At 44.1% G+C, this 15,669-nt stretch overlaps 1 protein-coding gene across 1 annotated transcript in view; it reads right to left on the bottom strand.

Moving 5' to 3' along the window:
- SUCLA2 (succinate-CoA ligase ADP-forming subunit beta) overlaps positions 1-15,669 on the bottom strand; it is a 131,106-nt gene that overhangs the window by 80,661 nt on the left and 34,776 nt on the right. The window contains exon 2 of the mRNA XM_073614127.1: positions 1,577-1,754. Coding sequence (XP_073470228.1) covers positions 1,577-1,754 — 178 coding nt within the window. The remainder of the gene's footprint in view (positions 1-1,576; positions 1,755-15,669) is intronic.

Genomic DNA, 15,669 nt, shown 5'->3' with positions numbered 1-15,669 from the left:
TAGAAATTAGGATAAGATGACACACAGCACTCCCACTTTGAAAGACTGCAAAACCCGGAAGCCAGTTCCGTAAAGAAATACCCATTTCCCGCTAACTTCTTAAAGTAATTTCTGTTGATGGAGAAAATAAAATAGCCTAATAAAGTTTCATTCTCACCGACAATCAAACTATCAAATCAACAACTAAATAACCAGCAACAATTGCTAAAGAGAAGTACAGTCTTGTGAAAAATTAAGTACAACCCATGGAAATTGTTGATTTTCAACAAAAATATAAATTAGTATTATGGTGTAATGTGGATAAAGGAAGTACACCCTTTGTCTTGGAAGCTGATCCCCTTGAGCAAATCAATTTTGCAGACTATACAGTTCATGTTCACCAGTCTGACATAAACTGAATGAAATTTTGGACAATTCATCCAAAACGTTTGTGGGTATCCTTGCATGAATTGCCCATTTCAATGGGAATCAAATCACACTTTACTAGGCCAGGCTATAACCTACTATTTTTTCGTTTTGAGCTATTCTTTCATGGATTTGCTAGTGTGCTTCAGATTATATGCCACTTGTAGAGTATATTGTTACAGTGGAATGAAAGATTTTAAATAATTTGGTTTTACATGCTATGTCAGATTAATTTGCATCTGTAATCTTTCACCCCCTCCCCCACCCTCCTTAGAGCCTTAGAGAGCTCCTTTGATCATGGCAAGGTGACATCACACACCTCAATAACAAAAGAGACTCTAAGGCTCCAGTCACATCTTGGCATATGGGGGCGACAACTGCGGTAAAATCGTGCAAATAGAATGCAGGACGCCAGTCACCCAAAAGAGGCGTCCCACGATTCTGTTCACGCAATTTTACTGCGATTGTCGCCTGACGAATTGTGGGAAAAGTGCGCCACGCTTGGGGTGCTTTTGAAACTGACGAGAAAAGCACGGGCGTCCCGCAATTTGACGCTATTGCAAATCGCGGCGATTCCGCTCCCGATTCGGAATGCGGAAATGTGAACGGAGACTAAATCATCCATTCCCAACTAGGGTTCCTAGGGGTTTTTTAAGCTGTGGTAACGCAGTGCCGCAATGCAAAAAAAAGGTCTAATGGGGGGGGGGGGTCATCTGGAGGACAAGTAGTTAAGTAAGGGTTCGCCCAAGACCTGAAAATTATTTTAGGGGTTCTTCTGGGGTAAAAAGGTTGACAAAGGCTGCTGTAAACACAGTATGTAGGTGTATCTTGTTTTAGGTAAAGGGGTTCTAATTGTTGGCATCTAATCTGGAACACCTGACACTAATCTCATGAAAAGGAAGTGGTTGGAAATGCATTAGTGTACTTTCTACATGTGACAGATCTGAATTTTTGTTAATTTCGATTATGAGAACTGATACGTCATATAAATGTTTCATTTGTTTACCTTTATTTGTAGTCATTATTTGAATTGTTCGCCTGTTAAAATGTGAAGTCGACAATAATTTCCATGAGGTGTACTTCACATACTCATAAATTGCCTCTTATTTAAACAGCTAACTCCCAACTTTGAAATAAAGTTTTGTCCCTTTTGACACCAGAAAACCCATACCTATTTCTTTAGCTACAGTATAAGCCTCTTCTGGCGTTCTTGCAACAAAGCCTTTAGGGATGGAGATGCCAGCATCTTTAAGAAGATCCATGCTTAGATACTCATGCAGTGATAAGTTCCTGTGCTGTTGTGCTTGTAAACCATGACAACCGAAGAGACCTGGGAATCCACCAAGAACCTGCAAGGAAAAGAAACTATTACTACAAAAAGAACAGCCAAACCAGTGTTGGAAATCAAGTTATAGTTTAGTAGTCAGAAATCATAACTCACCACACCCCCAAAAAAATTGAGATTCTCAGAAAAACCAAAACAGCCCATAGCAACGAATACGGTTTCCTTATCTTCTGGTTATTACATGTTGCATTACCAATTTCTTTTTACACACTTCAAGCTTTGCTTTGACACTACGTAGCTATGCACAGGATGTTTTTAAATCTTTCGAAAAATTTTGGAAGAATTTAGAGGCAGTCCAAAGCTTTAACTCTAGAGCAGGGGTCTCCAAAGTCCGGCCCACAGGCCACATTCAGCCCAATTGTACATTTTCTCCAGCCTACAGCACAGCTCTCGGATACTTGCACTGCCAGTCTGCTTACTTCTACAAACCCTGCAGCTGTTGGCAAGTATTCTGGGCAAGCTCCTGCAAGCAGCAGACAAAGCCGCTCCCCCACCCCCCAGCGCCACCACGTTGGCATCCTAGCAAACAAATACATCAGGCAGCACCTTCTGCCTGCTGTTAAATTAGTGTTTCCCTCCGCATACAGCCTGCAGTACAGTAGTAAAATACATCAATGTAGGAGGCAAATGTGCTGGACATAAATGTGCCATTGGGACACGGAGGGGCACTGAGTCTCCAATGTGGAACACAGATGTGCGGAAAGGTTCCGATAGGGACACAGATGTGAACGGAAACTCTGATGGGGATACAGTTGTACGGGTAAGGAGGGAACTTTGACATAAAAAGAGGACTCTGATGTAGATTCTGATGCAAGAATAAAACTCTCATATCTTTTCGTTCAGTTATGGAAGGAAAAAAAAAAAAAAAAAAAAAAAAGTTGACAGTGAGTGCCGCTTGTTTAATGAACAATGGAGCATAAAAGTACCATTTTGTACAAGCAAGCAATAAAGCCTTGTTTCTCATATGCAACAAAACTGTTGCAGTTTTCAATGAGTACAATTTGTGTCAGCACTATGAGGCTTAACCTGAACATTTTTTTTTTCTAAATTCACAGGAACACAACATTCGAAAAAATTTGATGCAACCCAGTTTGCTTTCCCAAAAACGCAAGTGAAAAAGGAAGCTTTAACCACTTCAATACCAGGCACTTATGCACCTTCCTGCCCATACCAAATTTTCAGCTTTCAGTGCTCTCACACTTTGAATGACAATTACTCAGTCATGCTACACGGTTTTCAAACACATTTTTTATAATTTTTTTCTCACAAATGGAGCTTTCTTTTGGTGGCATTTAATCACTGCTGGGTTTTTTATTGTTTTGTGATAAGCGAAAAAAAGAGCGCAAATTAAAAAGAAAAAAACAAAACAAAACAAAACCAAAAAAACAAAAACAAAAAAAAAAAAAAAAACAAAACAAAACAAAAAACACACACACACACACACACACACACACACACAGGACTTGAGTTTCCATTGTAAAATTTTGCAAATAAGTTATGTTTCTTCATAAATTTGGGCCAAAGTTTATACTGCTATATATCTTTGGTAAAAAAAATAACCCAAATTAGTGGATATTAGTCTGTGTGAAAGTTATAGAGTCTACAAGCTATGGTGCCAATCACAGAAAATTGATCATATCTGATCATACCTTGTACTGACAGCCTATTTAATTTCTTGAGACCCCAACAAGTCAGAAAAGTACAAATACCCCCAAATGACCCCTTTTTGCAAAGTAGACAGTCCAAGGTATTTAGTAAGAGGCATGGTGAGTTTTTTGAAGTTGTAATTTTTTCTCACAATTCTTGGGAAAATTAAGTATGGCAATACCACATACAGAGGCCCAACATTGAAGTAGCACCTTCAGGCGTTCTACGAGCATAAATTATACATCTAATTTCTCAACCACCTATTACACTTTTGAAGGCCCTGAAGTACCAGGACAATGAAACTGCCCACAAAATGACCCCATTTTGGAAAGCTAACACCTCAACGCATAATCTATGAGGCATGAGTCTTTTAAACGGTTCATTTTTTCCCCAGAAGTTTTTGGAAAATGTAGAAAAAAAAATTAAAAACACTAATTTTTTTTCTTTTTAACACACAAAGTTGTCCATCGATAAGATATTTACAACACACGGCATGTACATAGCAAAAATGACGCCCCAAAATACATTCTGCTACCCCCCTTGAGTATAGCGATACTACATGTGACAGTTTTACACAGCTTGGCCACATACAGAGGCCCAACATCCAAGTAGCACCTCCAGGTGTTCTAGGAGCATAAATTACACATATAATTTTCTGACTACCGATCACATTTTTGAAAGCCCTTCATATTTCTAACACATAGCATGTACATACCAAATAACAAAAGGATTACCTGTGGTTTTAGTAGTGCAGAGGTCCACAGAGGAGCGCATGGGTCCAGGCAGCAGGCAGGGATGTGGTCAGCGACAGCAAAAGCAATCGTCCAGGCAGCAATACTGTCCATAGTTAGTACAGGCAGAGATACTGTCAGCACAGCCAAAGCACAGCCAGAGCATTGGTCCAGGTAGCAGGCAGAGATGTCTAGGCAGAATTACGGTCCATAGTCAGAGGCAGCAGACAGCGATATGGTCAGCACAGCCAAAGTATTGGTCAAGGCAGGAGGAAGAAACATTGTCCATAAAGTCCTGGGTCATTACAGGCAGCAATATGGTCAGCACAGCCAAAAGTATTGGTCCAGGCAGCAGGAAGGACCATCACGCTTAAGGACAGGGGGACAGAGGTAGAGGCTTCTCCCACTCAAATCTTTTTGAAGCCTCCGGACAACAAGACCCTGTTCTGGGAACACCGAAAACCAAAAACTTGTTTTCTATACTCAGAACGCTATTCTGAAGCCCCTCACATATGCGAGACCCCTGTGTACTATAGTGGAAGGGCAAAAGATCAGTCCAAGTGGCAGGCAAAAACATGGTCGATCAACAGGCTGAGGTCAGTGCACGTGGAAGTCAGAAAGGTGGTTTAAAACGGCAGGCAAAGGCATCGTTGGTAAACAGGCCAGGGTCAGTTACCATCGAAGGTAGAAACATGGTAGCAGGCAAATGATCCACACAGATATTTGAAATGGGGAAATGGCATTCTGTTAAAAAGAAGGGGAACCAATATCTAATGTATGTGTGGTAACTTATGAAGCAATCTCCAATGCACAGGCCAGGTTCAGAGGGACATCGGGGGCAATAATAACTTGCATCTCTTCTAATTCCTCCTCTGCTGCATACACGGCATTGCTTTTGGCGTCTTCTTCCGGATTCTGTGGGGGAAATGTTATAAGGAAAAATGCTGCTCATGAAGTCGACTCCCACAATCAGAGCGAATGCTACCTGGGACAGGTCCTTGTTGGTAAATCAGGGCAGTGATAATGTCTTCAATATACTTGAGGTAGGTGATTTGTTGGTTTTCAGTTGCTTTTTGGTAGCAAACAGAATTAAACAGGGCCATATGAAATGCAACTTTCTTCTACCAATAACGGGACTTGCAGGTTGACAAATAGGGTTGTAGCACCTGATTGTTTAAATCCCCCCCCCCATGTACAAATTCTAGTCGTGGACACATTCAGGCTTTACTACAGGGGCCACTTCTTCTCTGGATCTCCACCAAGGTATCATTGTGGATGGTAGAGAGGATGTGGACATCTTTCTTGTCCCTCCACTTCATGGCCAACACTTCCTCATTTCTCATGAATGCTGATTCTCCATTTTGTAATTTTGTCAATAGATTGTGGGAAGCCCTTCCGTTTTTGAAGGTACCGCAGGGCAGGGTTTGTTTACGGTAAAGGTGGCGAAAAAAAAAAAAAAAAAAAAAAAAAGAGAAGAAGGGGCAGGCTGGTATAATAGTTGTCCACATATAAAATGTATCCTTTTTCTAACAGCGGGTATGTCAGCTCCCAGACAATTTTCCCACTGGTTCCAATATATGTGGGGCACTCATGGGGCTGGAGCTGGAAGTCTTTGCCTTCATAAATCCTGAATGTGTACACGTACCCAGTGGCTCGATCACACAGTTTATTAAATTTTAACCCGTACCTGGCTCTCTTGGGATATACTGCTTGAAGTGTAGTCGGTCACTAAATCATCTAAGGGATTTGTCCGCCCAAAATGTTTTGGTCTGGGATAAACACTTCAGCAAATCGTTGGGAAAATGAATTTATTAGGGAGTGTATCTTGTACAATTTTTTTGTGGCTGGGATGATCTCGGGGAGGGCACTGCGAATTATCGTTAAAGTGCAGAAAACGCATAATCATGTCGTAGCCTGTCCTGGACATGACAGCAAAATATATGGGCATGTGGTGGATCAATAGGCATGGAGTTTGTTCTTTTTTGTAAGCCCCATATTGAACGTAAGGCCCAAAAACAATTTAAAATTCGTCCAGTGTGAGATGTCCTCACTGGAACATGTGGGCATAGGATGAATTGCTCTGCATACAGATTGGTTTGGTCCATCATATTCTGCAGCAAATCTTGTGGGAAAAATAAATAAAAATAATCCAATTGGGAAAAAAAAATTGTAGTATTGGGCTGCACACCTGGCTGTGCGGTGAAAGGGGGGATTATAGCGGATCCGGAGTTGGCAGGCAACCATAAAAAGTTTGCCAGGGCATCGGTAAGGTAGGACTGGGACAGGATTCTTCAGGTTGGGTGTGTACTTCCAGTACTGGTACTGGGCTCCCTCTTCCTGGGGTCTGGTGCTGCTGGTGGTAGGCAGGTCTTCAGATCTTGGTCCTGATCTCCTTATTCTTTTAGGAGGGACGTTTTCCTCCTCTGACTCCGATCCACTATCCTCCACTGGCTCGTATTTCGAATCAGAATCAGATGATGGGAGCTCCCCGCTGCTCTCATCATCCGACATGGTAAGGATGACATATACCTTCTCATGTGTGTAAACCCACTGAGACATGGCAGTACTTATTGGCAGGCCTGTGTGACTGTACTTTATGGCAGTACTGATGACAGGCCTGTGTGGCGGTAGTGATGGCGTTACAGATGGAGGTACCGATGGCGGGTCTGTTTGACAGATGGGCTTTGACAGATGCAGATGGTGGTACCGATGGCAGTACTGGTGGCGGCCTGTGTGACAGATGGGCTGTGACAGATCCAGATGGGTTGTGTGACAGGTTCTCTTTATTGGGGGGGCGTGTTGTGCACAGTAAAGTTGTAACTCACAGGTCTATCCTTCTCTCTCCTCACACAATCGGTGTGTGAGGAGAGAGGAGAGATCCCTGGAAACCATCGTTTGTGTTTATACTTTGGACACAGCCGATCACTTGGTAAATAGCCAATTTCAAAGGCTGTTTATCCTGATCGGGGATGGGCTATGTCTGAGGGACACGCTATCCCTGATCACTGCAGTGCGCACCTCCTGGGGCACGCATCAGGCGCGCAACCTCGTCTGTTGACAAATGTGAGTGAATTTCACTTCACTCTTTATCATGATCGGGGAAGAGCTATGTCAGAGGGACACACGCCGGCATGTTATCCAGCTGGACGTCATATGACGCCCAGTCAGGATAACGAAACCACCGCCTGGCCGTCAATCCTGCCGGGCGGGAAGTGGTTAACCAGGGCCAGTTACAAAGTAGGTTATGCATTGGCTAAAAGAGGAAAGCCATTCACTGATGGAGAGCTCATAAAGGAGTATATGATGGACGCAGTGAAAGAGTTATAACCAAAAAAAGTAAAATCGGTTTAAATACCAAATACTGTTGCAATCAATATGGTTCATCAAATTGTAGAAAAAAAAACAAAAAAAAACCCCACACATTTATAGGTGTATTATTTTACACTTGATGAATCAACTGATGTGTGTGATACATCACAACTTTTAGTATTCATTCATGGTGTCAACAGTGAATTTACTGTCACACAATTAGCATCAGTGCATAGCATGCACAGTAACTGGAAAAGACATCTTCAAAGAACTTAAAAAAAAAAAAAAAAACTGACAGAATATAACTAACTGAGGCCTCGTACACACGGTACGAAAATCAGAAGGGAAAAGTCTGAAGATGAGCTGTCTGCAAATTTTCGGATCGTTGCAGTATGGTGCATTCAACAGACGATTTGACTTTTACATCAGCTGGATGTGCAGACTATAACATTTTTGTCTGATGTTCACTCAACATCTGATTTTCAGATGGTCATTACAGAAATCCGTCACACAAAAGTCGAAAGTACAAACACGCGTGCTCAGAATCAAGGAACGACTGGGCAGAGGTCGGTCTTGTAAACTACTGCTCGGAATCTAGAATTAACATTCATGACACAGCAATTGATGAAATGTCAAGTCTCATCTTCTATAATGGGATAATAACGAAGCTGCTTTGCATGTAGTTATGCCAAACGTATTTTAAAATGCATTTGTTTTGTACGATCAAACTTCTACTAACGTGAAATTAGCAGAAGGGGCCCAAAGGGTGACGCTTGAGAAATTAACTTCCTCTCTATACTCTCATAGTACGTCACTACGTTCATGTTTGCCAAACGACAATTTGCGGATAGTTCGTATGCTAGACAAAATCCCGCACACGTCCTTTTGACAAAAATCAGACGATCGGTCGTCCAACAATCAAACTGTGTGTACGAGGCTTTAGAGTGGAATAATCTGCACTGTGTGACAATTTATGGGAGGAAAGCACATATCTGGGGTGAAGAAAGGTTTGGTTGGACAAATAAAAGCTTGTATGGTTGGTAGATTCTCAAAGCCCATGTTTCTGCATTGCATTATCCATCAACAAGCATTGTGTGGAAAATATCTGAATATGTCTTGCATTCTGAAACCTGTTGCTTCAATAGCAAATTTAATTCAATCCTATGGGCTTAACCATCGCCAGTTTTGTGATTTTCTAAGAAAAAAAAAAAAACCACACGATTCAAAAGAACATTGACTTGAATTATTATACAGCAGTTTCATGGCTTAGTTGTGGAACAGTTCTCACTGTGACCCACAAAAAAAATTACAGGTGCCACTCAAGGCTTTGCCAGGTTCTTTTGCAAGACAAACCGCTAGACGTGGCCACAGGGACCAAGCTCATTCCAGCTCAAATCATCCAATAGGGAAAGGAAGTCCCAAAAGTCACACATTGCAGCAAAATCCTGCGAGGAGATAAATGACAGCCCCAGCCCGGGCTCCAATCATGGGCCCTGGAGGCGGAGTGGGACATGTTGGTGGGCATGGTCTGGTGGGGGGCCCAGGCTGGGACTGTCATGCACCTCCTCACAGGGTTTTGCTGCAAGGTGAGGGTTTCGAGATATCCTCACTCCATGTGGAACAGTTCTATCACGCTTCTTTCAGTTTAGAGAAAAAATTAATTAATTTCTCACAGAAAAGAATCGACCCAACCCACTTTTATCAAACAGTGCCCGGCTTTGGAAAGTGGGATTTTTTTATCATATGAATCAACTGAATCTAAATTTCAAGGTGAAACTAATTTGATTTGTGACCGCTTTGTGCATAAAAGTGATTCAGGAGAAAACTGATGCTGTTTGAAGGACAGGTAAAAGTTCATAATTTGATTAATTTCCTATGTTGTGAAAAATTTCATGAGGAAAAAGAAACCGTTTTCTTTATGCATATGCAACTGAAATTGTTTAAACAATTCTGATCTTGACGGGAAAGCAGATGAAAAAAAAAAAACTGTTTCAAAATTCATTTGACTGCAACACTCAAGTCAGTTTCAATTGGAAAACGATTGACCTACAAAACAGATGATATGCTGAAAGACAAACATAAAGAAGCAAATATGATCCAATTTTGTAAAGCTCTGACCTTTTGTAGAGCCGTGACCTATTAATGTTCCCCGTCCTTTTGCTACAAAGGTTGGGGTGGGCAGGCTTCAACATCTCCCTATGTCCCCCCCCCCCATTAGGCCCTACCTACTCAGGTTCAAGCCCCCTGCAGGGCACCAGATCAGAGCCTGGTGATCCATCCCATGTGGAATTTTGCCCAGAGCCTGATCTCTAGCTGTTTTTGGTGCCGGACTAGTTAGTCTCCATCTGGCTTGTTATTTAATTACACACTTTAATAGTTTGTGATGTACGTTTTTTCTCCCTTTTTTTTTTTTTTCCTTTTTTGGTCTCCCCCCTTTTTCTAGGGTGCATCAGCACCGCATCGCCAACACCTGGTCTGTTGGAATTGCACAGCTGTCGGCTCGTTATTCGTATCTGGTATGGCTTCACTTAAAAGGTTTGTTAACAAAAAAAAGAAAAAGATCCTGTTCCCTTAAAGCATGTTATACAGCACAGTGCTTGTGCTGTGTAATTTGAACCCCTGTAACACCTAAAATACCTGGCTATACCCTCCCCCCTATACGCTGACCGCGATATATCAGGGCTTCTGAGCTCTGACACCGTGGTCAGAGTACGTGCCTCCCTCATCTACAGCCCTGCTCTCCTGTGTCTGTCTCCTCTACCCTCCCTTCCCTGCTGCTCTCATATCGGCTACTAAATCCTGTAATCCCCTCTGTACCATAATAAGTAACCCTGTGCCATGTAAAAAATCTACCGGATTGTACCTATATGAGCACGGCACCTGCCGCTCAGCTGACTCTCTTCCCCTCCTCCCCGGCTGATGTCAGTGGGAGTGCTCAGCCCCGCCCACTTGAGCTGTGAGCCAGAGAGAAAAGAGAGCTGACAGTCAGCTGAGCGCCGGGAGACACACACACACACACACACACACACACACACACAACCCGGCAGATTTTTTACATAACACAGGCACAGGGACACTTATTATAATGGTACAGAGAGGATGGGAGAATTTAGTAGAAGTGGGTTAACAACCACTTTAAGGTACTGACTTACAATGTGAGGGTCTCTGCACTTCACAAAAATGCAACAAATTGTGGTGGGAGTTGAAAAGGTTGTGGGCCCAGGTGCTTTTCCTACAAGAAACAAACTTTACATAGAAGTCTCTTCCCAAGCTTCGTACACATCTCTATAGCCAGTGGTTCTTAAGCAACTCCCCAGTCCTGAAATTCCGGGTCGCGGCGATTGCTGTCGACAATTCCTATCCCTTCCACCCCTCAGATAGCTGCATAGACTCACCCGCTATGGCTTTGTGTAAAGCGTTATTGCTAACCAGACATTCATGTTTGCAACGCTCTATGCACCCAATACTCAACATCTCACTTTTCTGGACACGGTCCTTGAGAGGCTGGCGGACTTCTGGGAGGGCCTCCTGATTTTGGGGGGGGCCATTTTGAATATCAGCCTAGATCCCCTTGACACATCCCAGTACACTCGTATGCTTTCCTTAAACATTTCCGCAAGGCGCTGCAGATTTTAGCTGCTACTCAAAAGGTACATGAAGTCAATACCCATATAAATCTCCTGTGCATGTACCATGATACTCTCGAGTTGCTGTGGATGGCTGAGATCGGAAACATCACGATCTCCGATCACGTGCTGGTCGCTGCCATGCTCAGTTTGCTAAGTGGAACTCTCAGGGTGTACTCCTAGAGCAGTGGTTCTCAACGCCTGTCCTCAGGACCCACTAACAGGCCAGGTTTGCAAGATAACTGAAATACATCACAGGTGATATAATTTGCTGCTCAGTGATTGCAGTATTCTTGTCTGAATCTCCCCAAGGTAATACCTAAAATCTGGCCTGTTGGCGGGTCCTGAGGACTGGAGTTGAGAACCACTGTCCTAGAGGTTGAATGAAAACCTGCTGGATGAGGTCACAGTGCTCACCATGGTGGCTGACACATCTTGCATTATTTTAAAGAAAACACATCGGAAGACACTGGGGAGGAGGTTGTCAGGGGAGGGGCACATAGCGGTAGTAAGAGGAGAGTTCATTTTTCTGGGGTCCAAACTTTAAAAAGGACAGGCAGGCGAACTTCTGACAGGTATTGACAGCTCTACAACAGTCTGGAGCCTCAGCACAAACACAATGGGACTACTGATGTTCTTAACTGCTTGAATGAGGTCAGGGAGTTGATCTCACGTCTTTTAGACCGCCACATCCGTAGATCGTTTTGCTATCACACAAATACTATGGCAACAAATGCGGCAGGATGTTGACTACATCCCCTCGGAAGCGACGTGCCCAAACTCCCATACGCAAGTTTTGGCCCCCACTGGACAAAACTATTCTTCACTGTTCCAAAATTGGTGCACTGTTTCGTGACCATTATGCAGAACTAATTTGGAGGGGGACCTTCCCCCAGCCGCTAGGGCATCTAAATTACATGCCATTATCGAATATCTAGCCTCGGCGGGCCTTCCTTCCCTGACAGCAGAGCAACAGGCGGATCTGGAGTCGTCGATTTCTCCCCATGAAATTGCAGCCACGATAAAGTCATTGCCAAGCAGAAAAAGCCCTGGTCCAGATGGCTATACTAGAGCACATTACATCAAATTTCTCCCATTACTGCTGAGCCCTTTATGTAGATACGTCAACTCTTTGCCACCAGCAGCCCGATTCCCCCCCCCCCCCCCAAGAAGTCCTGTTGGCTCATATTATGGTGCTTCCTAAAGAGGGTAAAGATCCGGCCCTGCCTCAAAGCTATCGCCCAATATCACTGCTTAATGTGGATATCAAGATCTTTGCAAAGATCTTGGTGAATTGCTTGAAGTATCGCCGACTATTACATTACCTGATCAAACAGGATTTATTTCAGGAAGCTAGGGATAACTCCATTTGGACCATGCAGCTTAATCACTGGGCTCGCTCTGATCAGGCCCCTGTACCCAATCTTATTTTATCCACAGATGCCAAAAAGGCATTTGACTGTGTACACTGGTCATATCTTCAGGCAGCCTTGAAACTTTGGACCTAGGTCCATGTATGCTACAATGGATCGCGTCTTCATATATGACCCCCAGTGCTCAGGTCAGGGTTAATGGTCTCTTCTCCTCTAGGTTCCATATACGGAATTGCACGAGGCAGGTGTGCCCCCCCTCTCACCCCTTTTTGCTCTGGTTCTAGAGCAGTTTCTCCAGACATTAGAGGGATAACATTGGGGACAACAGAACATAAGCCATCAGCTTACGTTGATGATGTCCTATTTCATCTCATGGACCCCCAATGTCTCGTTGCCAAATCTGATGCGGGAACTACAGCTCTTTGGGAGGTTATCCAACTTTAAGATTAAACTTTGCTAAGTCTGAAAACTATAAAACTCTCCAGAGACTCTGGCTTCTACCCTACGTGGTGCCTTTCCATTCACATGGGCCAAGTCTTCCCTTAAATACTTAAGGGTTCAGCTCACCGACTGCTTCGAGACACTATATTTTAGCAACTACCCTGCGCTGTTGACCGATGTATGCAAGGACTTACAAATCTGGACAAAAACGATGTTTACGTAGCTGGGTCATGCCAATATAATTAAGATGAATGTCCCCAGGGTGCTTTTTCTCATGCAAATGTTGCCCATACCCTTGCCCAAAACAGTTTTCGCTCAGCTTCAGAGCATGCTTATTGGATTTGTGTGGAATGGGAGAAAGCCACCTATAGCAATGGCCATGCTCCAACATGCCCCAAGGGGGGTGGGGGGGGGTGGGGAGGGTTGGTACTACCTGACATGAGATAGTATTATAAGGCTTTTGCTCTTCAACGCATTTTGAATTGGTGCTTCCACACTCAAACTAAACTATGTGTCTCCTTAGAGAAATGTCTGGCGGGCCTAATTTATCCTATGCCCCATGGTTGCCCAGAGAATACAGAGGGCTGTCAATGAAAACATCTCCACTAACAACGCTTTGAGAGTCTGGGATCATCTTAACCAATTGTTTTCTCTTGCTCCCTCTGTATCACGGTTGGCCCCCGTAGGTGGTGTCCTGGGGAATGCATGGCCTTTTTTGGACAGTGGGCAGCCGAAGGCAACCCTAGCTGTGGTAAATTTTTTGAAGACAGTAGGCTGCTCTCTCTGGAGGGAGAGATTTAGAAGTTTCACCATAGATTGTTGGCGCCACAGGCAATTGCAATATTTCTTTGCCACCTGCATGCTCTATTAGGAAACTTTATACTCTTACCCCATTTGAGCGACTGTTTATAGCGAAAGAGCACCTACCCCACCTAGTCTCGGAACTCTATAAACTACTGAGTTTCACCCCCACCTTGGGACACAGCTTTCAGACGACCAAATTAGACGTCTACTAATGAACGCATTCTAGCTCCATTGACTCGAAGACTCAGGAGACCAATTACAACTTGCCAACGTTAGTATTGTGTACCTACAGCCTTTTCATGCATATACCCTTCAGTCACAGATCTTTGCTGGAGAGGTTGCAGCCAGCGTGGTACACTCCTGCACTTGTGGTGGGAGTGCCCCGTGATTTTTCCTTTTTGGTCAGATATTAAGACTGGGTTTGCACTGCTGCGGGATGCGGCTCACAGCAGGGGGTCCGGTGTGTCCCTGTTCTCAGTCGGTGGCGTGTTGGCGCAGGATGCAGCTCCGCCCAGCCCCTCTCTTGGTGAAGGTGGAGTGTGGCTGCACCGGGCGCCCAGACGCTGAGGGATCCATGATGGACACTGGATGTCCAGACTTATGCACCAGCGTTTCCATCTTGCCTTATTATCAGCTGTCCCCTATTGTTCAATTGGGGATTGAATCATCAAGCTCTCCAGCTGCGTATATCTGCTCCTTCCTGTGTGGTCATTCCTACAGCACACAACTGGGAGTAGGTTGCACTGAAGCCGATTGTGGAGACCAAGATATGCTGAACTATGAGGCAGATCGTTTTGTTTTTAATCATGAGATGTATAACTGGATACTAGCCAGATTTAACCTCCAAGTACTTTGTTTATGACTAATTACAATTTAAATGTCTCCAAGTCCCTGCATACCTGTACATCTTAACAGCTCTCTCTATCTGCATCATAATAAACTTTTTAATGGCCGATTACTAAGTGGCTGTTTGGAAATACATGGTGGGAGCCTTTGCTCCATTATCTGGGGTCCCTGTATGTGCAGTTTTGGGCTAATTTCCTTGCGGTCCTCTTGGTTCTATCTGGTGCATGTCTGTGCTGCCCCCTCTGGGAAACAACAGATCACTTACTCATCAGTTTTATGCAATATTTGGTTTTTATACATTTTTCAAGTAAAACATATGATCTTTTTATGCCACATATAGATACATGAATACACTTTTCTTTGCTCTATATGCATTTCTATATTACTATGCTACTAATACGATATATTTATATTGCAGAACTACTACTACCACCCATTTTACATAAAACCGCTGAAGGACTATAATTAGTCTAAAACATGTAAGGCGTCTACGCCAGTATGTACGACAGCTAGCCCACCAGTATCTATGGCCAGTATGTGCCAGACATACAGAATGCGCTATTTTGGAGGGGGTTGCTATTAGGGAGTTGGGTGACGGCAAGGTAGTTAAGGGTGGGGTGAAATAGGGATTGTGGGATGAGAGAGTTGGGATGGAAAAGGCTGTGATTGCTGGGGGGGGGGGGGTCGGGAATAGGAAGACATGGGGCAGAGGTGACAGCTGGTAGAGGGAAGGACGAGGCAAAAGGCAGAAGTGATAGCAGTGACGGCAGGCATGGTACAGGTACTCTATAGAGGACCACTCCACTAACAGGATGTGAGAGCCTGCACCTCCTCCTCTCTGCTGCCATTTCTCCTGTCCTCCGCCTCTTGTCCCAGCCCTGAGTTCGGGGATTGAAGAGAAGCTCAGCAGCAACAATGTCCATGGTGGGGGGGGGGGGCCCACAACTGAAATCTGGGGAGCTCCCCCATAGATCCGGCCGCATCTTCTGTCTCTCACGGGAGAGGAGCTGACTGGACAGCACGCTGAGGGAGAGAGCCCCGCTGCTTAGTACAACAGGATACCGCACGTACAGTGTCTACACACTGCGCTGTCCAGGGCACTGTGTGGCCAGGAGTCAGAGCTAGAGGAGGGAGGTGTGCAG

Source organism: Aquarana catesbeiana, linkage group LG02, assembly GCF_042186555.1.
Source record: "Aquarana catesbeiana isolate 2022-GZ linkage group LG02, ASM4218655v1, whole genome shotgun sequence".
NCBI lineage: Eukaryota > Metazoa > Chordata > Amphibia > Anura > Ranidae > Aquarana > Aquarana catesbeiana.
This window is presented reverse-complemented; position numbering and strand designations above follow the sequence as displayed.